We start from the raw sequence: 18941 nt of genomic DNA on the forward strand, positions 1-18941 counted from the left end.
TTGTATATTGTTAATCGACGTTCGAGACGATTTGCTTTGAATATTAATTAGACAGGATTGTCGACCACGAAAATTAGGCACGTGATTTAAAAGGCATCGATTTTTTGCCAACGCGTTTCTATAAACATTTATGTAATCTTTACCGTTGTCGACAAACTATAGTTCGGCCATTCAGAGAATGCGTTTCTGACACGTCGCGATTGAACTGACGACGTAACTACATTAATTGATTATTGATATAATAATGTTGTTTTAATGCTCCTCAATTGTTAAAACGGTAAACAACCAGCAAAAATATTTTTATCGTAACTGCAACGCCATTGCAAAGTTACGTCGTCAGTTCAATCGCGACGTGTCAGGAACGCATTCTCTGAATGGCCGAACTATACTTATTGCTTTAGTTTTAGTTTAAAAGCACTTGTAGTATACTATTCCAAAGGTCAACCGGTCGTTAGATATATTTTTTTATATGAAAAGCCGAAACCGTCAATAAAGTGCTAATTGAGAATCGATTATGAAAAATGTATGATCTCCTATAAAAATAATTCACATTTCATTATAGCTCTATGACGACCGGACGAAAGGAATGAACAATTTTTAAATACATATTTTTCCCTCTATTGTCATCAAACACTGGCCTGAACTATCACTAAATAGATATTTAGTACTATATTATATGAAGAATGTTATTATTGCATGTATACTTAACTCTATAAATTTATTGCTTTTCGAGTGAGTGTTGGGGCGAGTGTTTTACAAAAGGCTGCTTGTGTAAAACGTTCGCGGGAACACTAGTTAGTCGTGGAAGAGAAGCGATCGATACAGGATACACGCAATGCTCTGTGGGAAGTGTGAGTGAGGCTATCACAGGGGCAGTCAGTGCGTCTCCTCGGCCGCGGCTACGTGACTGGCTACTAGGTTCAGCGGCGCCTCGTCGTACTCGGGAGCGTTCAGACCCACCTGCAACAAAATGTTATGCCATCATACATAGTTTCACGGGAATCAAACAAGAGAACTCTAATGGGCAAATTCATAGTGGCAAAGTAATTTGACCACAGTGTGGTTGAAAAATAAAACGGTGTAGTTGAACAGAGAGGCGGATCTGGCCCTCAAAAACGGTTATGAGCTCATCCATCTGATATATGGTTAAAAATTCACATACATTAATTTGAAGCCCAAGTGGGAGTAAATAGGGGTGAGGTACATAAAAAGGATTATATAGAGGTGTGCACCTTTTGGAGGCGAGCTGCTGACTGCAAATGCCGACCGCAGGCGCACCTTACGAGTCGTACATAAGCAAGTTTATGGAGGGGAGTAGGTATTAGATGGGTAGTACAAAAGAGTGTTTATAAGGGGCGTAGTTACATAAGGGTGTTACGTACCTGGTCAGTGTGCGGGCGCACGGTGCGCGTGTTGTGCGCGTGCAGCGCGGCCAGCAGGTGCGGCTGCAGCTGGCGCCGCAGCGCCGCCAGCACCGCCTCCTCCGCGCCCTCGCCGCCGCTGCCCGCGCCCTCGCCCGCCTCGCACGCGCCGCCGCCGCCGCCGCCGCCACTCCCGCCGCTGCGACGGGATTCTGCAACAAGCAATAAGGATTTATGTCAAAACACAATTTGTGGAGTTAGCTCGCGACGTCAACGTTGCTTTCATGCAGCAAGCGGCACCGCTACTTTAACGCGCGTATACCCGTTTCCAAAATACGCGAAGTTGAAGTCTTGTTTGCTTAACGCTTTATCGTGAGAACTTTGCAAAGTTGACATTGCGGCTGTACAACATTGGCACTACACAAATTTTCTAGAAGCGCCATGGCCCTTTTTTTTTTAACGACGTCAAAAATCATCAAATGACCCCTCCCGCTGTGGGTTAGCAGCGGTGAGGGAGTGTCAGACTCTTACTGACTAAAAACCGTCGTGTTCCATCATAGGCCTTTTGTGTACCAGGGCCGCGGTATCTCTTTCGAACAACCCGCAGCCCCGGCAGGCCTTGGCCCTGCTGGGCCCCGCTGGGGTTGCTGACATCTCTTTGAGGAGCGCGTGGAACAACGCGCGCCGTCGACACGGGTCTGTCGTCTAAGTAGACAGAGGGGCGATGAGCCACCCGAACTCACCGCCCACCGCCCGATCATGGCCCTTTCGAGAAACATAATGAAACTTAAGTTAATTCTATAAAAAGTACGCAAAAGTGCGATCTTCCTTCAAGTATAGTATCGCGAGACGTGAGGGTCGGACGCGAACCGCGCACCATTTCGCCGCCTTATTGTCGCCTGATGATTGTGAAGTATACTCACTGCTCTTAGTATGCTTGGCATCATGTCTCGGCCTGCGGCGGCGCGTGTGTATGGTGTCGCGGCGCATGGCGGTGGGGCGCGGGACGCCGTGCAGCTTGAAGTACAGGCCGCACGCGTTGCACACCATCTCGCCGCGCGCGTCGCGTCGCCAGATGGTCGTGGTGTGCGTGCCGCAGTTGCTGCACGACAGCTCCACGCGAGCGGCGCCGCGGCCCGCGCCCGCCCCGCCCGCGCCGCCCGCATCCGGTGGTTCCTGCTGTATACAAAACACATAAATATAACTTTTGCAAGGACTTTGTGACCAAAGTTAAAAATTTGATGTAGAGTAAAACATTTGACAGCAAATTTAATCAGATGGCTGTGTCGTGTTTTGTTCAGCAGTAATGTGAGGCAGTCGCAACAATCAGCATTGGAAAAACCATCTCGAGAGGGATGAGGATAGGATATCTCGAGTCGATGAACTGTTGTAATATTAAGAACTAGGTAAAGTTATCGGCACGAATCTTGAGCTCTGACCTACATCTGCGCAGAAATAATTTATTGGGTCCCTTTTGTGGTATGAACTGAGGCGCGGGAGCGGGCTAAAGCGGTGATTGGCCCGCAGTGCATCGCGTCATAGCCGTCACTCGGGATTGGTTCTTTGCTAATAAATCAGTTCTGCCCAGATGTAGGTCAGAGCTCAAGATTCGTACCGATAACTATATGTAGTCAATTTCATATCCCAACAAAAATATACAATTGACTTGTTTAAAAAATCTTACATTCTCTGAAGCTGTTTGAGGCCACTGCTGGTTAGTGGCGGGCGCGTCGACGGCCATGACGGGTTGCGCTCGCGCGGGGAAGCTTTGTTTTCTTCGCGCCGTGCCCGCCACGCCCGACCCGCGACCCGAACTGTGCCACTCACCATTCTGCAGACAATATATATAAAATAAAATATATAAAAATATTATTTTGTAAGAAAAAACTATGTTTCAAGAAAACAAAAATTTGTTCCTCAAGGTATTACTGTAATACTTTGGTACAACTAGTAATTTGGAGTATGTATGTACATTCTGACCTATGTATTAAATAGTAAATATGTATATCCAGAAACGCAAAAGATAACTCGTGCCAATTATCCGAAAGCCTTTGAAACAAAAGGGGTTAAACCCAGATACAGATAGGCGCGTGTATTTCTCACAAGCATCATCTTATCTCTGAAAACATAACATTGTATAACGTACATGAGAGTGATAAAATAACAGTCAGTAACACTCCAAACTATTGTTAACTTACTTTCCTGAAAGATTGCAACAACTATCAATGAATCAAATGTACCTATATAAAAAAAACCCGCGAAATCCAGTTGGAAAGGAAAATTTAAAACAAAATGCCAAAAGCACTATCGAGTGAAAGATTTTTTTTTTTCATAAAACATTTTTGATAATTTGTGACAGTTACAACAATTATTATTATTTGCTAGTATCGTCATATTTCTTAAAGACGACAAGGAAAACAGTAAAGTAAATTATGAACATTAACATACATCAGAAGGACAATAAGAAGCGAAATGACTGTCGTGTCATCCTACTTTATTACTATTAGCGTTCACCTGTATTATTCCCCAGTACAATTGTAAACACTACAGGAGATTAGACATACGGCAATTTAGTCATATTTACTATTTACTCGTCTGCTAAGAAAAGCAATGTTTTTAAAAGTGTAATATGAAACATTTTCGGTTAGTACACTTTGTTAGTTGGAGAGTTTTACTCATGTTAGGAAAATAATTCAAGTTTTTACTAAAAAAAAGATCTCATTAAATCTCTATGGTGTTGGTAAATGGTCAGATGTCAATTAGATTGTTTTGCTATAGATTCAGGCAGGTTTGAAATTTTGAGTGAAGCTAATGAGTATTGCTTGATTGCGTTTTCAGTTTTTTTTTTATATCTTTACTGTCCAGTTAATTTGTATTAAAGCAGAGTTTTAATGTAAGATGTGGTAAGATGTAGAAGGTTTATTTGTGGATTGTCTGTTGTCACAATACGTTAATCTGCTGAAATTTGAATCGTGGACATTTGGAGACCTGTCTAACTGCTAGAGGATAGCATGAAGGTTAGTTACTTCATTACTGAGTTACATTTGATGTTTTGACATATTCAATGTTTTTTTTCATTACAAATCAATTTAGGCTTCTTATAAACAATACAGTTTATGCAAATGTCAAATCCTGAGTAACGCAAGGAAGATAAGTTCTGTATTACATAAAAATATGATATGAGAGCATAAACATACTGCCTACTAATCCTCCTAATAAAAGTTATATTTTGGGAATTTGTATAAGCATACGGAACTCAAACATTAGAAAGCTTATCAAACATATTATACAAATGGAAATAACCCAGATAGCACATTAATCTTTATTTTTGTGTTGTCGTCAAAATCGTATTCAAACCTTTAAACACTTCTTAACCTGTATTCTACTGGTAAGATATTAGTTAACTTCTAACTCATTTCATGTTACGATCTGTGAGTATAAATAATTAAATATTTCTATGTCAAGGACGCTATTTACATTTACCGCCATTGTAATCAGCATTTAATGTTACTATTGTATATTGCGTATTGATTACACCTATAAATTTTGATAGCGCATTATTTGATCGTGTCATTAATAATATTTAATATGGCGTCATAGTTTAGTTAGCATAGTTAATCTTTTATATACTATAACAGTTTGTACAAACCAATGTGCAGTAGGTAATCAAACATAATAGTGTTATCAGCGTATCATGACTAATTAAATAATACTGATAACAGTTGTTATCATGTTTTTAAATCTGTGTAGTATTCTGAAATACTTATGTTCTTACATATACAGTAGTCTAGCTTAAGAACAGGGGCCCGATTCTCCTAATTTTACTTAAGCGACCTTCGATTGACGTTCGACTCGATTCGACTGAGATCCAATCCCGACTCGATTACTATTGAAGCGTATGTGGCATTCCGCTATTTTTTCTTTGAAATAAACGTTTTTATTCTTTTCTGTCATTCAATAATGAATCATTTTGTCTGCAAATGTTTTACGATTGCAAAATGATTGCACGGCAAACTACCGTATAGACCAAAATTACCAAAATAGCATACCAATCGCACACCAATCAAATGTCAATCGAATACGATTGGTCTTTTATTAGTAGCAGAATGCCCGATATGGTTAAAACTGCTATTACGATCGTATTGCGATTCGATTACTATTCGATTTTGACATTAGTAACTTAGGAGAATCGGGCCCCTGGTGTTCATGTTGCCTATCTGTATCTATTCTATGAATATTGATCTTAATCCTTGTATTTTCCTAAATTGTCGATAACTAGGTAATAATGGCGCAATTTTAGTGAATGAGCTTACGATACTAGCTAAATCATTACTGGCAATAGAGCCTGATGGCTAGACGATCGTGGCAGTAGCTAACCAACTATTACTAGATGAAAACTAACTGTTACACGTGCTTTGATATATAAAGAAGGAATAGAATAAACCATTTTGATTTGTAGCAATTTAAGCATAAAGGACAACGCACGAAATTCACTTTACTATTTAAATCCTCATTACTGGTGATAATTTCGCCGTCTGGAAATTAACCCTCCCATCAGATGGAATAACGGCTCATATGTAGATAACAAACGCATGACCAGATAGTTCACACAACTGGACCTTGGCAATACGCCAAAAAACCGCTAGGACAGATAACAACACAAATATTGAACCAAATTTTACATTACAATAATATTACGCCGTTTTTTTACTCGATGACGTCAAGACAACCAGTCCAAAGAAAGGGCAAGTTTATTTTTTATCATTCAATTCGTCACAGTCTTGTCAGTGATAAGTTACTCCTCCGAGATTGGTCGTATCGGTCATAAGAATACGTAATTTTATTAATAAATATCAAAAAATGTGCAATTTAGTTAGTTACAGCCTTTTTATTGTCCCACTGCTGGGCACAGGCCTCCTCTCACACGGAGAAGGATTGAGCATTAAATCAGAATGTGCAATTTAAAAGTTAAAAATAATTATCTACGGAAAATAGGTGTTTCTAATCAACATACAAACGAAGACGGCACTGATACGAAATATATATCGTTTCATTACGTTCCGTGCATGACTGGTGATAATAAAATTAAACTCAAATGCGGAACACGTATTCCGACATATTTCCTTATTCGTAAAGTACAATAGAATTTTATAGCAAATCTTCAGCTATAAATGAAAGAAAATGGTGAAGACTGGTCATTGCATACAATATGAAGTGCAAATAAATCTAGAATTATTGGTTTAAACATACACCACGTGTCTTACTTATTATCGACTTTCCGTAACATTCCTTTATTTTATTTTCATTTCATTCAAATAAGAAAGACTTGAATGACAGATATAGAGATAAAATATATCATCAAGTAGGCACCTATATCGAATTGTATAATGTGGTTATTTCTTTTTTTTTCACAACGCGTAAATTTTATCAGTCCGCCTATTAATTAGGGAAATGTGATTGAACAGATATGTATTCAGAACCGCATATTAATAGCCTAATTAGTAATTATCAAGTGTTAATGCGACCCGTGCTAAGTATTATGATAATAATCTTTCAACGATTTACTATCAATTACACAACTACCTACATTTCGTAGAAATCTAAGTCACTGTGTATGTAAACACTTCCTACGAATTTCGTGACATGAAAAAATCTAGGAACTTGTGAGTAAATGCCTGAAAGACAGTTCGTCACGCGCTAATCAACAGTTTAGTTTATTTAAACATCTTAATATTATGCATACATAAGTATTGGGTTAGTAGAGTGATAAACTTTAATTTTCCAGGCCATAGCTTCAGCATACAGTAACTAAATAAGACTAAATACTACATATTTTATATAAATACCTTGCGAGATTTTACATTTGATTTGAAATAAGTAATTAAGAGTACCATACAACAAACCTGATTCTTAGAGTTCCGTAGTATAATAGGAACCCTTATAGTTTCGCCGTGTCTGTCGGTCATTCCGTCCGTCCGACCGATTAGTGTCTGTAACAGATCTCCGAAAACCCAACATACATGACCCATCTAGTTTATCCACTTATCGGGTATGGGCTATACGCGGGAAACTACGGTCCCTACATTGAGCGTGGCCCAACACGCTCTTGGCCAGTTTTTGTACGGATCCTTTCATACGCGGGTTCGACTTACACTTGACAAGTTTTTTCTGGCTTATAATGTTAAGGTATTATTTACTACTGACCGGTGAAACAGAACCGTTGAGCGGCTGCTGCATAGCGGTGGAGAGTGGGGATGCGGTGGGCGTCCTTAGCGGCGAAACTGTCATACCAAGCTGTTTGCTGTTGATCAGCCGTCGTAGTAACTGCGTTGCTTCCCCGCTGCGACCTGGACACAATAAAATTATTATTATTTATTTAACTCAGGAATCTAAGGCCCATAGAAAATACTTAACATAAATATTAAATTAAATAATAATACATCTTTTATATAAAGAACTTAAAACTAACGCTATAGCACAATTCGATCATTGACATGGATGGTCTTACTTGTTGCCTGATGTAATCATGGGTATATCATTAAGTTACGTGATATTTTTATGGGAGAAGTCAGAATTTGTAATTTTATTTGTATTACTAAGTAAGAAACTTTTTAAGGCTCATTTTAAATATTGTTATGTTCTCCAAAAAGTTCCAAAACAGGACCTCAGATGATTCATCCAAATAATTAATATGTAGGTAGGATGAGATTAGTAAAAGACCGATAAAACAATTTTTTTTTTTCAGTCTATTGATCAGCATTATAATTATCATTGTAACGGTTTAATGAATTCATTTCTTTAATTAGGTATTGTTATTGGTGCTCTATTATCACATCTATTAAATCAAGAATCACAAGAAAGAACGCACGCAAAATTGAACTTTACTTAATAAGAATAAAGTTCAGTTTGTTTTGCATGAAACAGTTGTTGCGAGACAAGGTACACAGCATGATTATAACATCGCACGTCATAAAAGTTTCTGGACTGAATAAGAGCGATATGGACTGAATTTTCCTCTATAGCTACATAGCAGAAACAATCTATCTGATGCTAATCTTAAGAGCTGTCAGTCATCCTTATCTCTAAGTAATGTTAGTGCTCACCATTTTGCCGGTGTAGAGCCTGCCACAGCGACTCCTTGTCCTGTTCGTGTTCCATCGGCGGTTGTGGCGAAGACTGTGTCGACCTAGCTGACTGCGTCTCCTCAGGGTCGTCCTGTAATTTACATAAACAAACATTATTACCGAAATTCAGCATTCGCAACTTGGATCAGGAATCAAAATCGTAGACTCAGCCACAATTTGTCGAGTTCAGTACAACGTTTGTAGGTCACACAGGTTGCAAAAATATAATTCAATGTCGCTGGATACAATGACGTCACTCCAACCTTGTTCGTTATCTCTCGTTTTCTATTGTGGACGGCAGAATACCTAGTTGACCTTCCTCTAAACATGCTACTGAAATTAATACACATCAAATTATGAAGGCCTCACCTGCGACATCTGAGATATATCCATTTGTAGCCTGTCCGGGTCTGACCCACTACTACTCCGACTACAATCTTCATACACCGATGAATTCTCCTTGGACGTTTTCATTTTGTTTCGTCCAAAAACGTGTTGCTTGTACTCGTCAACAAAGTTGGGCTTGTGTGTTAGTGTTGTGTGGAAGTATGAGTTGTTCTGTTCCTGCTGGTCGGTCTGTTCCGCGGGCTCGTTCTTGACTGTGCTGTAGAGGGAGAGGTCCATTTCCTTGTTGTCATGGTCTTCGTTGCTGGCGGGGCTGGCGGCGTGCGGCGGCGCGCTGTACACGCTGTACTGCTCGTCGGGGTACTCATGCGCGTAGGTGTCGGCCGCGCCGCTCGCGTGTGTCCTGTCGATGACGCCTGTGTAGTTCGGTGGATACTTCTGAGATTCTTCGTTTTCCCGCTGCGCGACCGCCACAGCCTTGCTTATAATATCGATGACGGTGTTGCAGTGCATCACCTCTCTCGCTCTGTCAGAGGGCGGTAAACTCGGCACGCTGTTGAACATTATATGAGGCTCTTCTTCTTGTTTGACCGCATATTTACTTGGGTCGTAATTTTTTATCTGCAGTAGTGTGACCGCCGCTTGCCGGCTCTCCAAGTTCTTCATCTCCTCAGTTGAATCCGGAGAGCCGATCTCGGCATATTTGTGTTTCAATTCGTGCTCGTACTCGCTGTCGCTCAGTGGTTTGATTATTTCTTCCAATTTTGCCGCTGTTATGTTCAGGATCTCCTAAAAACAAAAGACAATGTTTGAACATGAAACGGAGCTCCTTATTAGTAGGACGATAGCACAAACAAACACCGACCAATGAGAAGCTCGCTCATTTCATGTCACTCGTGATATCAGGCGGCTCCTAACTGATAAGATAAAACATATTGTGATTCGAAGGTGTTCTCCAGTGCTCTTTCTAATTTCGATGAAAATGTTCTTCCAACCGATATGCAAAGTGAGTGACCGAAGTGACCGAGATACAAAACAGAGACGATCGTTGTTTGTGTACCTAAAAGATTATATAAGTAATGGTGTTTCTTTGTTGTAGGTGTTAATGATATTATGCGTCCTAGTTTCATCGAGCCGTGCACAAGAGGCCGACGCGGAAAACGTTCCATGTGATATTACCATACAAGATTCTTTAACTCTTAACTGTTCTCGTCGCAACATTGATGAGATCCCCGAAAAATGGCCGGAAAAAATAAACAGCGTAGACAAAGGTAAATTCATACGAACTGAGAGAGAGGAATCATTAATCATCACTATCAGTATGACGTAAACAAAACAAATAGCTACAATACAATCACAGCACCTACAATTAATAACGTGCTAAATGAAACTAGCGTTATCTATAAATAACTATCGGCTGATCATCAACATCTGATCAGGTTTGGATATTACCTAAAATATATTATTCATAGTAAATTCGGAATTTGGAGTCGTGCATACGTTACGTAGCTCTACGTTAGATAATGGATGCAGTGAAGTTTACCGTGGGTGGAATGGATTAGCTTTTATGAATATTGATGAAGTGTTAAAATGACTATGAACTGTGATATATGCCGTCTGTGATATATATATAAGTCTCTAAAATAGATTTTAGAGTAAGTAACTTTCATGCGGTAGCAGTGAAGAGTGGAAAGCAGGTGAGTAATCGTAACTTGTAACATTCCAGATGGGCATGTGTTGATAACATTTTTCAACAATACGATATCGAACGTGTCGCAACTGCCCGCGGTGCCCGGCAAGAGGGTGGCCATCAGCTTCAAGTCCAACGAGGTGGTCGATATCGAAGACGATGCTTTCAGTAACATCGACGGACTGGTCTACTTGGACTTAAGCAACAATTACATATCCGGTACGTATTTAATTGTTATCGTTCTCATAAACATACACAAGTAGACAGCTAGCGGCACTTGAAAGAATATTCAAGACAGATAAAAATCAACAAACGAATTTATTAATGCTAATAACAATAACATAAATTTTAATTTACATATTTTGAACACTAATCTTGCCAAAATTATGATTAATATTGGCAGAAACCTGCTTGTAGTGGGGCGCTGACAGACTACTAAATATGTAGCTATGTACTATTGACCTGACCACCCTCATACATTACGTACGAACGCGAGAGATGCTATACGTGATTATTGATCAGAAAACACTTATCTGGGTCAGATATTTATGTTCACAAGAAAATCAAACACAAAAGCGCTATACAAGTTATACAAAACAGACGTGATGTTATACATGTACTGTTGAATGCTTAGAGGAACTCTGATTACTGCAATCAGTCAAGTGACATTAGAAGTATCCTGTTCACGACAAGTGCTTAGCATATCGCTTGGTCCGTATTGTTTGACAAAACAACAGTACCGTATACCTTTTTAAGTCTTCTTGAAATTAAATAAAATATCCACAACCTTTTTGAAAAGAGCTGCCTTATCATATTTTCCGATCACTTCGTTGGTTTAAGTATTGAGTCCAAACGCCCACGTCTTCTTAATTTACGAAAATAAGTGGAACAGAGAAACAAACACTGAATAAAGATGATCTAAATCTTAAACAAATTATTCTTATAAATCCGTAAACAACATTAGTGATGATTAGTGTGGAAGAGTAGATGTTTCCATTACGTCTTTGATTTCAAACTTTCCATTCTAAAGGTGAATGAATTCTGCTAAATGTACCTTCAAACTCGGCGTGATATACCTACATAATACATATAGATTAGAAACCCATTCAGGTTTTTTATTTTCCGATCTATATGTATTTTGGGTGTCTAAAGCGCATATTGCATTGAGACGGAGTGTGAAATCAGTTAGCGCAATAATTTTGGTAAGTAATTTAGTAAGAATAATTTATTATCTTTAACGTTCTACACAGATATGAGCGTACACTCGACATCTTTCATAATATTAGTCATCGGCAGCGGTACATTTATTTATATGGTTTCGCCGAAGAACGCTTGGTTGCAACACTTTTATTCACAAAAATGTCGTAAACACCATCCAACAATAGCCTTGACTATATAAGACAATATGTATAGGGTTTTGTTCTCTCGGAAATCTAAGTGCATGTTAAGTTGTCAGTTCCAGATGATACACAACTGGACAATACGAACGACTATTTATGGCTATATAGGGTGTTACTCTGGTAAAAGTATTAAATGACTGACTTCTCAATATGCTACTTCCTTAGATAGCATTAACAATATTATATGGCTTTGAACGCATGATTTCATTTTAACATGAACATAGGTATTTAAATAATTATTATAATTATGTTGAATAACTAAGATTGGATCTTAACGATATAAATATGAAGCAATTCTAGATTACTAAGAGAATAAAGCAAATTCTCATCTATTGTTTAGATTATAATATTATACATGTATCGCATTCAGATCCACAAGTAATTAACAACAAAGTCTAACTGAAACATACCTGCGGCGTGCAAACAGGACGACAAAAAAATCATTAGCGATACCATAACAACAGAACTAATCCCCGAGCAAGCGACAGTTCAATCAATGGCCCCGGTTCAATGATCCGTAATTATAGTTTTGTGAGACAATTTTCTAATTTAAGATTTCCTTGTATTGAACCGACGAATGGAACTTTAAATTAGGCCACGCCTAAAGGATACACATAGCCCATAGCTATAGGTTACCGAGAGTGCCACTATCAAACCATAGACATATAGGAAATACTTATACTCAACTGAAGTTTATGATAACCATATTATCTCTTATCGCAACATTCATGTGCACAATAAGAAGTCGCAAATAGTCTTTACGCAAAATACAGTATCTAATCAACATAAATACATAAACATGAAGAAAGTGTGTGTACGTAGAGGTGATCTATGAAAATATTCTGTCGATTTGGTAGCTCGTTAGAAAGTAAACTCAAACAATAACGTGCGCATGATATACTATTAATATTAGAAGTACGTTGTTTAGCAATTACTGTTCGTTAGTCAATAATTAATCAAGCAAATGCCGTTCACTATGATTCTCAAGATGAAATTAATACAATATTGAAATAAGAACAAAAGTATTGTGTGAGTCTTGTGTATGGATCATGATTATATTAAGCTCGAGCATGATAGAACGAACACTTTAATCCATGGGTGGAACTTTGGGCAGCGTTCTCTCCATTATTCATCCTAATATAGAAATGAAGTATTTATTAAAACTAATAAATACTTAGCGAATAAAATGTAACCAGTTCTGGCACAGTGAAAACTATGAATCACTAGGAAAGTGGGCGGACGGATAAGCCGTATGCAACTTCAGAATGAATATAAAGCAGGAAATACTATTGACGTAAATCCAACAAATGCACTTCGTTCTGACAGCACTTCTTTATAAAACTAAGAATTTTCGAATTACTGCATGTGCTTGATAGATAAGTAAAAAATATGAATTATCTTTCAGGAGAGGTTTTGAGGAGCGAAATTTTCCAAGGGCGCTACCTTGACGGTAAATACGCGAACATCGCGCTGGAGACCCTGAACTTGGGCCACAATGACATCCACTCGCTAGACCGGTACCTGTTCCAGTACACGCCGAATCTGACGCGACTGTATCTTAACAACAACCCTATTGAAATACTCGACCACGTCACTATCCTTGCTCTGGCGAGTGCTACCAATTTGCAGGTAAGGGTTTCGTTTTCAATATTACACAAGATTGCATAATTAATCAACACTGATAAAAGAAATGCGTAGCGACAAGCGCTCTCAGTTCCGTCAGCTTAATACTCGGAAACTACTTTTCAAATGTCAAAAATTCATGGGAAACATAGTTTGCGCAACTTGATACATGCGCTGCTGCTCATCTAACTGACATAATTCTTTAATCGCCACTTACGAAACCCAAGAAATGGGGCGACCTACATTTATTCAGGGATCACTATCACTAACATCGATCGCTACAAAAACAAAGTTCATGAATGCACCAATCTGTTTATCGATGTTGGAGTAAACAAACGGCTTCAGATTAGTGATCATAGCACATGATAATCACCTTCATCATTATTAAATAATATGAGTGTCTGATGATAATTCGCAAGTTACCTGATAAAAAACGGGGTTATCAAACTCTGGCTTTTTATTGATGCAATAAAATTCTGATTTACGATGGGACAAGTTCTTCGAGTATTGTGTCAACCTCAGCTGAGACGTCATGAGAATATTAAAAAGTCTATTACTAGAAGGGACTTCACAAAGTCAATAACAATGAGCATTACTCACGATATAACATACTCTCGCCATCATTAATTAAAATAGAAGCATACATTACAGAGATTATGTATTTCCGATTAAGATTACATTCCAATCGTGGTTGTGTCACATAATTATGTATAATATTATAAAATCATTATAACTGTAACACATATGTTTTAGGTTTGAGAATACCCATGCCCTTGAGAAGCACCCCTATTGTTAGCCGCAGACTCCCGCTGTGTTATCTTCCACTATAAATACGCCTTTTTTGTTGTTCAATTACAGGTTTTGGACTTGGCGAAGACCGACATCGATAGTATACCCCTAGACGCGTTCAAAGGGTTGTCGAAGTTACAACAGATCGATTTATCAGACAACCGGTTCGTGACTGTGCCGGAGAGTCTGAGCCTCGTCGGTAACTCCCTCAAGTACCTCACGTTCAACAACAATCCCATCGTCGAGCTTAATGATGATAGCTTCGTAGGTAAATACAAACTGATTACTCATTTAATTCGGGATATCGTTTCATATTATACTTATTGGTATTCAACCACTGGTAGAAACAAGACAAATCATATAAAATGTACTCGGCACAGTGATGATGATTGTGAGTCATGGATACGGTAGTTACGAAATAACATTCTATGAGAACCTGTTGTTATCAGCTCACGGGAAATACCAAACTCAAAGAGGATTTTTACGACACTGTTTATCTGCAGTATTGCTAAATCAATCACCATGATTTCACTATATTCCCGTACTTAGGTGCCTTATAATACTGGGCCGTTAATTTAGTACGAATTGGACCCGATATTTGGCAACGATGTTAATCTGGAGCATATTATTACTCTGAAGTTCATAACTATCAAAGTATCTATTTCAAGAACATCGATTTACTCCATCATGGAGCGGTATAGACAGTTTCATTAAAGTTCCAGATACTGTAGTGTAGTAGGTACCTACATGGGTAAACAATCCAAAGAACAAAAAACCTGATGTTATCTATGTTAAATAGTATTCTGTACCTGCCTACGTACGCGCTGATACGGAAGTACATAATAATAATAGTATCAGTTTTTTTGCAGGCTTAACGAACTTAATCGAATTGGAAGTTGGCGAAAACGATTATTTGGACGAAGTGAAACGCAGCACGTTCTCCCCACTCAAGAACTTGAGGGTTCTCCACCTGTGTCATAACCGAAACCTGAGATACATCAGCCATAATGCGTTCCGTGGATTGAAAGATAAGTGGACCTTGAAGGAAGTGAGTAACGCATTCTAAACCATTTAAGTACCAACCAACATTAGATAGAAGGTAGCGCCAAAGCGGAAAAACCCCTCTGTAGTTTTCGTATGCGCGCGATGCTAATTCTGCGCGTTATCAAAGCGAAAATAATGTATTCTAACATTTTTATCGAGTCAAATCTAGTTTGAAGTCGTGTACCTACTTAAGTATTTTCGCACAATGATTAATGTTACTCAGAATGACGACACCCGTTTATTATTGTGACTGATCAGATATTCTATTATAAGCTCATGGCAACATGTTTTATCAGATTCAAATGTATTATACACATTTCAGTTAGTATCATAATCATCAGATTATAGAATGCATGCAATCCAATTTGCCCCAGTTTTTGAGTGCTTACACGACAGTCGCGGATCGGGGTCAGCTTACTAATCATTTTAGTGTTTTATTTTGATATACAATCAATCAATACATTGCCACATGTATCCTAAAACTGGCACTGAATTGATTTTTACTATTGTAACACTAACCAATTATTGTTACTAGAGTAGCAAATTGAATTTAACAAATCTAATTACTGTACCTATTGTTACAATGTAGATAGTCACAGTTCAACAAGATTGATTAGCAGAGTTACTACACAATTTCTACTATAAACTTAATTGGGACTTCCCTAAAAAATGTACAATCATAATACAATCAAATATTTTTGTGCATAATTTGTATTCACTTTGGTTTTACACATTTAAACATTTGATAGGGGCTGACTTTTCCTAGATTCTGTCATGTGAAAGCAATCATTTTTAAGGATACATAATATATGTTTGTAGCTGTTTCAAACTAAAACTGCTAGATGGATTTTAATCAGTCTGGGAAGAGATAGATATCAGAATAATATGTAGGGTGCATATATAAATAGGTATAAACAATAATGCATTGTTGAACAGGTGTACCTAGACGACAATTACCTCAGTGAGTTGTCACCTGATCTGATGCCATGGAACAAATTAGAAATCTTAGGAATGACTGGAAACAACTGGCTTTGCAACTGTGACCTAGCAAATATTGTCACTAAGCAGGAAGCAGCCACTAAGTTCCAGATAGGAGAGATTCCTTAGTAAGTATTTGTACAAACATTGCTATAATTTTTGGGGAATGTTTGAGGAATCATTTTAAATAAGAAACCAGTGTGTATTAATCCTCACTGACAATAATAATAATCGATTCTTATTCTTTTTTATAATGATTCCTAGGTAAGATGCTATTTTCAATTATCTAATATTTACTACTTCAGCTTCTAGAATCTAGAATGAATGGCTACTAAACTGTCAACTCATAAACTGTTCAAAATCTTATGAGGTCACCATTTCATGACCTAATCACTTACAAGTGACTATTTATATTTATTGCTTACTCTACAAATCATTTCCTTTGTATTATTACATTCAAGAAATATATGACATTCCATTATTATGAATTTAATATTTCATTTATAATAACAGTAAAGTTATCTGAAAAAAAAAATATTCCTTTCTATTTTCAAGACTATTAATTGCTTCTCTCTAGTCATTAATAAACTAATTATAATAAAACTCTAATGCTTCTAATAAAAACAGGTCACAGGAACAGCTAGCAATTAAATAACGCAAGTTATTTGTAAACACAGATTGCTCATAAATTGATAGCTATATAATAATATTGATGACATAAACAAACTATTCTAAGTTTATTACACAAGGCGCATCCAGTTAAATGTGTAAATGTATTAACAATATGTTATCTGATTACAGCTGTGCAGCGCCCATGAGATTCAGCGGTGCATACATAACAAACATTACAATCTCCTACTGCCCTACATTGGATACCACAACTGCACCTAAAAGAAATTTCACCCTTTCAAACTTGAGGCCTAAACATGTTATTTGGAGTATGCTAGCAGTGGCATTGATAGCGTGTCTGGGCATGCTTCTTGGTCTACTTGTCAATGCAGTTAAAGCTTTCTACAATAAAAAGATAAGTCAACCAATCCGCTACATCAACATCAACTCAGACTCCAGTTTTGCATAAGAACTACAAAGAGTACTTAATATTACAATATATGTATTATACTCCTGTAGAATTAAATTGTCAATAAATCTTTAGATAGTAACCAAGACATGTAAATAAAATTGTATTAAATATTTTTTGGAAATTATTAATAAAGTTTAAAAACCCTGTTTGTGCTATTTTACTTCTGTGAATGTAAACAATAAATGTAATTATTAAAACTCACCTCTTTTGGACCAGATAGTGAATTGGCATATTGCACGAACTGTTCCAAAAGCCGTTCAGATTTGTGTGATAACTCTCTGAAGGTGTGAAATTCATCAAGTTTGTGTGCACAGCTCCCGCACACAACTTGTGGCAGCAAGTCTTCAGGGGACACCTAAAAATATTATTCACAACATTAGACATGTACCTATGTTAGTTTCACAACACCAGTCATTAAGAGAGTTGATGTGGCCAGTGACCTTTTGCAAGTGTAATCATAGATGATGACTCATGGGAGGCAATCTGATAACAAACACATTAAACAAACCCACAAGTTGTTTACTGCACCAAGGAGGATGCACACTGTGACAAAAATGGGAAGATGCAGTCCCCCTGCAGATTGATTGCCTTAAAATACCAATCTAAATATAGATAATATTGAAATCTCAAAATAGCAGGGCATAGCAGCAATGTGGATATGCACTGCAAGGAGAGCATTGGTTTGAGTAGTGTATTTGTGGAGGAGTCGAGGCGAGGGCGCGAGGGCCAGCGCAGGAGCGGGGCGGTGTGAGGCGAGGCGAGGTGGTCTCCGCCGTCCGCGCTCCTTTGTTATCAGCGACGCGGCCGCTGATACAGCGCGCCTGCCACACGCTCGCATATCACTTCCACGAATGACATTAGTCATACGGCCGAGCAATCGACGCGTGGGCCGTAATATGATATCACAATGCGAAAATACCCAACACCCGCGAGAAAGTTAATGGCGCTTATCAGCATCCACAATCTCATACGCTTACGCTAAACTTTCACACGAGAAAACTCCTCCTTCTAAGTAATCATTGCGAGAAATAAACCAAAATTATTACCATTATTGACAAATTTGCCATTATCATCTCGGAAAGTCGTGATTTATCCTTATCACGGTCGAAAATTGGAAGTTTAACATCACTGCAATTATCGCCACAGAATGATAAACAAAGGCGACACACTGAATGGAACTTCGGCGGCAAATTACACATATTTAGAAATTAAAACAGAGAAAGGTATTCACAACGAAAGAAAACATTTAGAAATTAATCAAGTAACTTAATTAAAAATTAAAAGGTTTTGTTGAAAATATAACTCAGCATGCGATGATGTAGAATACATCACATCGCGATTGTCAACCAAACGAACGAACAAGCTACACACACATTGAAAATCTCTATTGTTTACGAAGCGATGAACGCGTCGTATGTGTGAGCTACGAAAGTTTGTTCTAGTTTACGCACTGATAAAATGATAACATTATCAAATGATTTGTATTATCAGTATTATTGCAGTAGA

General features: G+C 38.0%; 2 protein-coding genes across 3 annotated transcripts; one reads left to right on the forward strand and one right to left on the reverse strand.

The window, feature by feature from the left end:
- Nucleotides 1-297: 297 nt before the first annotated feature.
- Nucleotides 298-18817, reverse strand: LOC124632955. 2 transcript variants are annotated; one of them, XM_047167994.1, is made up of 9 exons: nucleotides 18482-18817; nucleotides 17638-17790; nucleotides 8855-9619; nucleotides 8465-8576; nucleotides 7566-7708; nucleotides 3046-3192; nucleotides 2285-2537; nucleotides 1383-1573; nucleotides 298-960 (listed from the first exon to the last, which is right to left on the reverse strand). In XM_047167994.1, exons 1-9 carry the CDS (start codon nucleotides 18632-18634, stop codon nucleotides 877-879), a joined length of 2001 nt encoding a protein of 666 aa, XP_047023950.1. In that variant the 5' UTR covers nucleotides 18635-18817; the 3' UTR covers nucleotides 298-876. The 2 variants fall into 2 exon arrangements, with proteins under 2 accessions (XP_047023950.1, XP_047023949.1); XM_047167993.1 differs by having other exon boundaries at nucleotides 2285-2540; nucleotides 18482-18816.
- LOC124632956 (phospholipase A2 inhibitor beta-like) lies at nucleotides 9681-17581 on the forward strand. The gene is made up of 8 exons (XM_047167995.1): nucleotides 9681-9836; nucleotides 9930-10101; nucleotides 10557-10739; nucleotides 13326-13549; nucleotides 14402-14600; nucleotides 15202-15380; nucleotides 16313-16482; nucleotides 17156-17581. Exons 1-8 carry the CDS (start codon nucleotides 9807-9809, stop codon nucleotides 17430-17432), a joined length of 1434 nt encoding a protein of 477 aa, XP_047023951.1. The 5' UTR covers nucleotides 9681-9806; the 3' UTR covers nucleotides 17433-17581.
- Nucleotides 18818-18941: the final 124 nt, after the last annotated feature.

The sequence above is a fragment of the Helicoverpa zea genome, chromosome 9, assembly GCF_022581195.2.
Source record: "Helicoverpa zea isolate HzStark_Cry1AcR chromosome 9, ilHelZeax1.1, whole genome shotgun sequence".
In the NCBI taxonomy this organism is placed as follows: domain Eukaryota; kingdom Metazoa; phylum Arthropoda; class Insecta; order Lepidoptera; family Noctuidae; genus Helicoverpa; species Helicoverpa zea.